Below are 8,916 nucleotides of genomic sequence, written 5' to 3' on the forward strand. Positions count from 1 at the left end.
ACTTTCTCTACAGCAACTGTGTGCCCTAGATTTGTCACAAAAACGTACATTTATGATGGATGGAAAAAAACAGACTTGGAGAGATGGAGACCTGGGATCAAACCTCTTATCTGCAACTCCACTTGGGACCTGGGGACTTGGGAGGGCCTCCTGCACAGTTCATCTGGCACACACTATCAGTGATGACAATATCCCTCTGTTCGCAGGTGTCGGGCCATCGTGGCTCCATGAGACACTGAGCACAGAGTGAGTGAGCCTGCGTGTCCGCGCGGGGAAGACAGGGAGGGAGAAACACACGGCCCGAAGGCTCCAGACCTTAGCAGGTGTTTCACCTTCTCTGGCCTCGGTGTCTCGCGTCCAGTGGGTTCATGTGTAAATACGCTTTCCTGGAGCTCTTCTGTGTGCTGTGTATCACTACAAAACACGCCCACCACGAATCCCTAAAGCGAGATCTGATCTCTGACCTGCTGACCCCGAGTCCAGCCACTTCGTCTGCAGTCTCTCCCAGTGGGTCCTGCCCTCCTCTCTCCTACCACAGTGGGCATCACAGGGAGACCCCTGGGTCTTGGAATGGGATCCCGGGAGTCCTGGGTCTAGCCTTGGCCTCCTGCTGCCCTGCCCCCAGGGCCCAGAGGGAGGTGAGGAGAGGGGAGGGGACAAGGGTCCGGGTGCGACCAGCTGCACCCGGCCAGGAAGCCGCTTAGGTTCCTGGTTCCCACTGGGGCCAGAGTGACACCTGATCCTGGGAGATTGTGAAATGACAGGAGGTGGCAGTCGGCCCGCCTGCCTTGTGTGCTGAGCCCTCTACCCGCAAGGGTTCAGCCCCGCCCCTACCCCCACGCCCCCCAGGAACCCAGTTAAATCTTCCTGGCGGCGCCTCATTCCCGCACCCCGCCCTGGCGAGCACCATGCCTGCCTGCCGCCTCGGTCCGCTCCTCGCCGCCCTCCTCCTTGGCCTGCTTCTGGGCCTCCCCCCGGTCACAGGTGAGTGGGGCGGGGAAAGGCTGGGTGCCCAGAGGGGCCGAACCAGGAGCGCAGGAACGGAGCCCGGCAGGAGCTTAGCCTCTCCGAGCAGTGAGGATTCCCGACGGCGGAAGTGGGGAGTCCCCTGCAGACTGAAATGTGGGGATCCCTGGTGCTCTGAAGGCGGTAGCCCTTGGGCTTCAGATGTGTGGTCCAGTGTGCTGGGGGTGCGCGGAGGCCACTGAAAACTGCCCCTTATGCCTAGGATGGGGCGGGGGCGGCGGGGGTGGGGAGGTTCTTTGCTGATCTTGGAGATGCAATGGCCAGTGGCGGGGACCCTCTGCCGGGACATCGGAAGCTCCTAGACGCTCAGTTGGGCTGGGGTCTCCCAAAATTGAAGCCTCAGAGGCCAAGGGTTTGGTCCCTCCTGTCCTCCCAGGTATTGGAGGACCCCGTCCCTGGAGGTGGGGCTCTCTGAAGACAGTTAGGGCGGGGCCTAGGGACCGAGACTCAGAATTCCGGCGGGGGGGATTGAGATTGGGGGCCATCAGACACGAGGTGGGCATCCTCTGAGAGCGGGCCCGGGTCCCTCACTACCCGTCCACCTCCCAGGCGCAGGCACAGAGAAGCCGGGTGTGTGTCCCGAGCTGGAGGGTGAGGCGAACTGCACGAAGGCGTGCGTCTCGGATGAGGACTGTAACGACAACCTTAAGTGCTGCCAGGCCGGCTGCGCCACCGTCTGCCAGATGCCTAATGGTAACTTGGGGGACCCTCGCGGGCCGGGGCGGGGCAGCGGGGGTGCGGGAGAAGGGAGCGCCCCGTTCCGGGCACACCAGCGCGACCGACCCAGGGGTCCAGGACCAGGTCGAGGTGGCTGGAACCGGATCAGCCCGTGCTCTCCCTCCCGCGGCCCCTGGGAGACCGAAGCGTCGCTGACATGCAGCCGAGGGGAAGGGAGGTCCCCCACTCCCAGCCGGATTCGTCGCTCTGGTGCGTGACGGACTTCCGGGACGCACCGCGGGGACGTGGTTCCGCACCATTGTTCCCTGAGATCTGGGCGCCAGGGTCGAAGCTTCCTCCTGGCAGGGGGTTTAGCCGCGGGGCAGCCCTGGGCTGTCCAATGGGCTGGGTCCCAAAGTCTGGGACTCGCTCCCATGCCAGAACCCCTTTCCTGTGGCTTCCCCAGCCCCTGGGGGAAGGCTTTGGGATGCCTACTGGCCCGGACTCCCCAAATTCCTCTGTCCAGATGGAGGCTTTCCAGGTTTAGGAGAGCATTCCGCCCATCTTAAAGATGTGATGCAAGCTGCAAAAAGAGAGAAAGCTTCTTGTCCAAGGTCACACTGCCATCCCTGGCTGGACAGGACTCATAACACAGGGGGCCCCTTTTTTGTCTGAGTGGCTTGAGGAAAGTCAGGACCCCATCCTGAGCAGCCCTCCCCCTTCCTCCTCTTAATACCCTCTCTTCTGCTCTGAAGACTGAGAGAGCATGTGTGTGAAGCTTACCCTTCATAGAGAGCACTTGCTGGGGCTCAAGACTGTCCCGCAGGTCCTAGGGACTCCTTACCTGAGCAGGAAGGGGTCTGAAACAGCTTGGACTCTGAGCATCTTGTTTTTCAGAGGGAAAAACTGAGGACCAGAAGCCAGCATATGACCTGATCCCACTGTGTTGGGATCGCTGGTCTTTACCCAGAGAGAAAGTCCCTGTGATGCTCCCTCCCTGTGATTTCTCTGAAGGGCCAGGAAGGCCTGTAATCAGAGGCCTCAGTCAGAGCAGGGTGGTGGGAGCTGGAGGGAGGAACAGGCTGTCAGGGGGGCTTGTGGATCTGGGGATCTCTACTGCCGCTGCTACTGCTAAGTCACTTAAGTCGTGTCCGACTCTGTGCGACCCCATAGATGGCAGCCCACCAGGCTCCCCCGTCCCTGGGATTCTCCAGGCAAGAACACTGGAGTGGGTTGCCATTTCCTTCTCCAATACATGAAAGTGAAAAATGAAAGTGAAGTCGCTCAGTCATGTCCGACCCCGAGCGACCCCATGGACTGCAGCCTACCAGGCTCCTCCACCCATGGGATTGTCCAGGCAAGAGTACTCTAACCTGGACCAAAGTGAGGAAAACCAGGAGAGGAGGACATTGGCAGAGAAAGACAGACAGATAAGAGGTGAGTAGGGCGAAAAGAGGAGTTTCTGCTTGGGGGAGTCTCTGCTGCTCCCTGGTCTCGGATAGACTGAGGTAGGAAGAGGGGCAGGGACAGAGGGTCTCCTGGATCAGAATCCTCATTGTACCATCTACAGGTTGTGTGTCCTGAGCAAGCGGCTTCACCTCTCTGAGCCTCTGCTTTCTCTTTGACATAATGGGATGAGAATCACAGATGTTGTAGGACTGACATGAGGCTAAATGAAATGGTACACATGAGATGTCTCATGAGAGAGTAGACCCTCCACTCACAGTGGCTTGTTTGGTGAGTCACGGGCTCCTGATGCCCTTCTGTCCTGGGGCAGCTCAGTATTGATAGGTCCTGCCCTTCTCTAGGTAAAGGGTGTCTCTGTGCAGGAAGGCAGCCCCCTGTGTCCTCTCAGCTCATCACCCAGCTCTGTGCCTGCTTGATGTTTGGCTGGACTTGCTCCTGGGGCTTCTGGGCACTGAGCCCAGCTCCCTCCTCCTTGAGCCTGGAGTGGAGCACAGGGTGTATGTGTGTGTGTCTGTGTGTGTCTCTGTGTGTGTCTGTGGACATTGAAAGGCTGGGCTCAGGTCTTGGTTTTACTTCTGGTCAGCAGCGTGATATTGGGTGATGCCTTCACGTCTCTGGGTTTATTTTCCTCCGCTGTAATAAGAATACAGTAGAAATATCCCCTACAGAAGAGAGGTTTGATGTGAAAATTAAAGGACAAAATGGATTTGCACTAAGAACTTGTTAATTGGCACATCTCTGTGGTTTGTGTGTGTGTGTGTGTGCATGCACTAGTGGAAGAATGCTTCTCTGGGTGTTAGAGTGAGAGTGTAGAGGGGACCTTGGTTCCACCTGGTTGTAACTAGGAGTGAGTATACGGGAGTGAAGGCATTGTGGGTGCATCACCCTGACATGGGCATTATGGTTGACTGCTTACAAAGCAACAGAATGCATGGTGCACAGACTTGAAGCCAGTTTCCTGGGTTCAAATCCTGTCTCTACCCTGTTTGACTTAAAGCAAATTATTTAACTTCTTGTTGACTCAATTTCCTCATCTGCAACATGAGAAAATAGTTACAGCTCCTTGTCCCAGGTTCTAGGATTATCCTGAGGATTAGATGAGTTAATAAACGTTGCAAGCTTCAGATAATGCCTGCTACTTAGAAGGAACTAAGTGTTAACGGCTGCCTTTGCTCATCATCATTATTATTGCTACCAAGGACGTTGACTTCTCAGGGAGAAGTCCGCTGGCTCTGTTGCTTCCATAACAACCCTGTGGTGTGGTCAGCGCTGATCTCATCAGACCCCTGAAGACACAGGGCTCTGGGGGATTTCCCTCCTGAGGCCACAAAGTTAGGAGAAGGCGGAGCTGGGACTCACACTGGAGTCCAGTGATCTCAAAACCCCTGGGAGGAGAGAACAGGAGGAAGGGAGGTTGCAGACGACCTTCCAAGCCCCCTGAGATTCGCTCAGGCAAGCAGCTGTCTTATTTGTGAATCCAGGTGGGCAGACATGCTGTGGAGACGTGTGCAGCCACCTGCCTCCGCTCTGCTCACCACCTCTTACTCCTTTTTCTACCCAGAGAAGAAGGGCTCATGCCCTAAGGTGGACATCGCCTTCCCCCAGCTCGGCCTCTGCCGGGACCAGTGCCAGGTGGACAGCCAGTGTTCTGACCTGTTGAAATGCTGCCTCAATGGTTGCGGGAAAGTGTCCTGTGTCACCCCTGTCTTCTGAGGTAGGTGCCCTGGGATGGAGGGAGGGATACATTGATACCCAGATGTGACAACCTCTGCAGGAGGCTGAAAAGGAGCCCCTGAGCTAACACAGTGCTATTCGCTTATCCATTGTTTGATTTGTTCTCATCCGCTCAACAGACAGTCACTGAGCATCTGTCATGGACAGTGCACTGCTCTAGGTGCTGGGATGCTCCATGAGTAAACAAACCCAACAAAAATTTATCTCTAGAGCACCAGAGCAGTGCACCGCCCTGGTAGCTCAGTTGGTATAGAACCTGCCTGCAGTGCAGGAGACCAGGGTTCAATCCCTGGGTTGGGAAGATCCTCTTGAGAAGGAAATGGCAAACCACTCAAGTATACTTGCCTGGAAAGTCCCATGGACAGAGGAGCCTGGTAGGCTGCAGTCCATGGGGTCGCAAAGAGTCGGGCGCGACTGAGTGACTGACACCTTCAACACCTTCATTCTCTGTAAAATGTTAGCAGGAAATAAGTGACCTGGACAAAAAGAAAACAGAAGGAGGTTTCGGAGTAGGGATGGGAGCATCAGGGAGCTGTGTTGCAGTTTTATCACAGGACCTTCCAAAAGGCAGCTTTTCAACAAACTTGTTGGAGATGATGGAAGGAACTGGGAGCTTTCAGGGAGACTGTTATGACCAGTGGGGGCAGCAGATATAAAGCAATGGAACCCCTGGTGTGTTTCAGGAAAAGCCTGAAGTCTGGAGCCTATGATCAAAAAGAGAGCAATAGAGGAGAGGGTCAGAGAGGCATTTTGTTTATTTATGGCTGCACTGGGTCTTCACTGCTATGCACAGGCTTTCTCTGGTTGAAGCAAGCTGGGGCTACTCTGTGTTGCGTTGCACAGGTTGCTCATTGTGGTGGCTTCTGTTGTTGCAGAGCCCAGGCTCTAGGCAACCGGGCTTTAGCAATTGCAGCACGCAGGCTCAGTAGTTGTAGCACACGGTCTTAGTTGCTCTGCTGCATGTGGAATCTTCCTGGACCAGGGATCGGACCCAGGACCTCTGTATTGGCAGGCAGATTCTTAACCACCGGACCACGAGGAAAGTCCAGGACTTTGGTCTTGACCCAGAGATGTTGGGCCCTTGGAAATGGACATGCTCTTGATTTGAATTTAAAAGGATTGCTCCAGCTGCTGTGTGGAGACCCTAGAGGGGGCAATAGCAGAAGCAGGGAGACAAGCTAGGAGGCTCCTGCAAGAGGCCAGGTGGGAGGTGGTGGACCAGGTGACCTAAGAGGCTGAGTTTGCGACATACATGAAGGTGGATGGGACAATATTTGCTGATTATTTGGGCTGTGAGATTTACTCGTTTTCCCCTTCACTTTTGCACTTACTCTGTGGCCGACAGGGCTACATTCACCTGCTTTGAGTGGTTCTCATGCCTAAAGATAAGATCGTGGAGCCTCTCTTTCCCCACAGATAATTAAAAATAAAACAATATTAAGTCTCACAGCAAGCATAAGAAAGTAAAGAGAGGGACTTCCCTGGTGGTTCCGTGGCTAAGAGTCTGAGCTCCCAATGCAGGAGGCCTGGGTTCGATCCCTGGTCAAGGAAATAGATCCCACATGCTGCAGACCCAGTGCAGCCAAATGAATAAATACATAAAGATTTAAAAAAAAAAAAAAGGAGCGGTGTCAGCAGTGGAGGGCACCGTGTCTTCGCCACCTGGAGCTGGCCCAGCTCCCGCGTCCAGACCGCGCGTTTGGAGGCGCAGAGTCTTCGCGGGTGAATACCGCTTCCGATCTCCGGCTGTGACCGCGAGTCGGGTTGCTCTGCTGTGTTCCATCTCCTCCTAAAGATGCATCCTGACTTATCTCCACACTTGCATACTGAAGAATGCAACGTCTTGATTAACTTGCTTAAGGAATGTCACAAAAATGTATGTCTTCCCCTAAAGTCAAGAGGAGAACTGAAAGCGTCTTCTGGGGACAATCTTTTGGAACATTGCTGATTTTTTTGCATGTACATAAATGAAAGCAACTATCTTAAAATAATCACTGTAACTCCTCTGGATGAATTTTAAGGTTTGAGAAGTTGAATCTGTACAGCAGAAAGAATTGTTGATCAGCTTTCAGCTCTAGCAGTACATGGAAAAGAGGAACAAGAGCAGGGAGCTTGGCCATGCAATGCGAAGGAGACTTCTTAATCCTCCAGAGGAATCTGAAAACTAGATCTTATTTTCACTGGGTGCCTTGCCTGAGAGAAGACCCAAAGACTCTTGGTTGGTAACTGAAGGAATCCTATTGCATTTGGTCTCTAAAATCCTTTGAATGGAAAGTGACCCATGAGAAATCAAGCCTTGGAGAAGTATGGAAGCCCTGGATCTGGAATGTTTGTCGGGCAGAGCTGTTTGTACCCTCCCTCCTCTACCAACGCATCTGAGACTTCTGTTTCTTCCCCTTGCCTATGACCTGTTAACATTTGAGTACCTTAAGCTTCAATAAAACTATTGATTCTAAAAAAAAAGAAAAAGAAGAGAAAGAGAAACAAAACCCAAAGCACATGTATCTTCAGCCCATTGAGGGATCCAGCACTGGGATCCATGTGCTGGGATAGAAGGTGACGGCTGCCCTTCCTCACCGAGTTTGCAGCCAGGTGGCCGAAGCCAACAGTTGGACAGACACTCCCAATGCCTATGATCAGTGCGGCAGTGGAGGGCAGGGCTGGGTGTGGTAAGAACACAGGAGGAAAGCTCAGCCAGGTTACGGTGGGGGAAGGAGGGAGCAGGGTTCTGAGCCAGTCCTGAAGGATGAGTGAAAGGTCAGTAGTCTGATGAAGTACAGTGGTAGGGAAGCTGTTCCAGATGGAGGGAACGGGACAAGCAAGCCCCCTGGTTGTAATCTCATTTCTAATCATCTGCTGCTGTTGATAAGCTCTCAGTCAACAGACTGGCAGGTCATTGATGTAACCTATTGTTCAGATGTGAAGACTGAGACCTAGAGAGAGGGGAGGACATACCCAAGGACCCATGGTTGCTAATTCAGTGCCTGAAAGGGAAGCACGATCTCCCCAGGGCCCAGAGCTCTCCAGTGATGCCAGCTGCCTCTTGCTTCCATGGGTACCGACAGCATGGGCTGGCATTGCAATCAGGAAGACCTAGGTTCAGATTTCAGTTCTGACAGGTGGAAGGATTCTTAGGGAGATAAATGACAGTGACCCCTCATGAATGATCACAGCGGTCAGTCAGGACCATGGTATACCCAGGTGTATCCTGGGATGGTCAGAGCAGAAGAGGTGAGTCTAAGACCTTCAGAAAAATGCCAGCAGAGCCCCAGGGCCTTGAGAAAGTGAGGCTTTGCTGGGGGGCGGCGGGTAGGAAGGTAGCAGGGGATTTGATGGAGTGGGAGGAGCTTTGGATCAGAATTTAAGCTGCAAGCACTCTTGTCTAGTGTCCCGGGTGTTGTTGTTGATGGTATTATTATGATTTTCTTCCTCCAGCTCCAGCCACCACAGCCTGTGGACTGAGGGAGCAGCAGTGTCTGCCTGGCCCTGTCTGGCTCCAGCCCAGCTGCCCTCCTCCCTTCCTAGCCTCTTCCCTCCCTCCTGAGCTGACCACAGCTGCTTCTTTTTCCAACCAATAAAGTGACTGCTTCCAGCATTGGTGGGCCTGTGGCCTCTGTTATAATTCGGGCACATTCCATTCCTGCCTGCACCCGTGGGCTGGGGAGGCGGGAGTGGGCGTGGCCACTAGATCGTCCAGGCAGAGACGAGCTGCGACACGGTGACACGGTGAAGGTAACTCAGGGCTCTGTGTGCCAAGCCCCTTCCCCAGTTAATCCACCCACCAGCCCTGTGCAGATGCAGGTTATTCTCCCAGAGTGATGGAGGAGAGAACTGGGGCTCAGAGATGCTGGAATCCTTCCAGAGTTGCTGGGAGTTCTGACATCAGCAGCAAGTACTGTGTGCCTGACACAGGGCTGGGAGATTCACTTGTAAGATCTCCTGAATCCCGCAAATAGCCCTCAGATTGTGATAAGGGCTTCCTTGGTGGCTCAATGGTAAAGAATCTGCCTGCAATGCAGGAGACCTGGGTTG

The 8,916-nt window shown here is 54.0% G+C and overlaps 1 protein-coding gene across 1 annotated transcript; it reads left to right on the forward strand.

Annotated features, from left to right (window-relative positions):
- Positions 1-871: 871 nt before the first annotated feature.
- WFDC2 (WAP four-disulfide core domain 2) lies at positions 872-8,447 on the forward strand. Its single transcript, XM_068987809.1, has 4 exons — positions 872-984; positions 1,576-1,719; positions 4,712-4,864; positions 8,320-8,447. Exons 1-3 carry the CDS (start codon positions 909-911, stop codon positions 4,861-4,863), a joined length of 372 nt encoding a protein of 123 aa, XP_068843910.1. The 5' UTR covers positions 872-908; the 3' UTR covers position 4,864; positions 8,320-8,447.
- The last annotated feature ends 469 nt before the right edge of the window (positions 8,448-8,916 follow it).

Source organism: Capricornis sumatraensis, chromosome 15, assembly GCF_032405125.1.
Source record: "Capricornis sumatraensis isolate serow.1 chromosome 15, serow.2, whole genome shotgun sequence".
Classification (NCBI taxonomy): Eukaryota; Metazoa; Chordata; class Mammalia; order Artiodactyla; family Bovidae; genus Capricornis; species Capricornis sumatraensis.

Excerpts from the sequence above, each read along its gene's own strand:
- WFDC2 (XM_068987809.1), top strand. The coding sequence starts at position 909 with ATGCCTGCCTGCCGCCTCGGTCCGCTCCTCGCCGCCCTCCTCCTTGGC. Across the intron at positions 985-1,575 it reads GGGCCTCCCCCCGGTCACAG|GCGCAGGCACAGAGAAGCCG; the intron begins GTGAGTGGGGCG and ends TCCACCTCCCAG. Across the intron at positions 1,720-4,711 it reads CGTCTGCCAGATGCCTAATG|AGAAGAAGGGCTCATGCCCT; the intron begins GTAACTTGGGGG and ends TTTTCTACCCAG.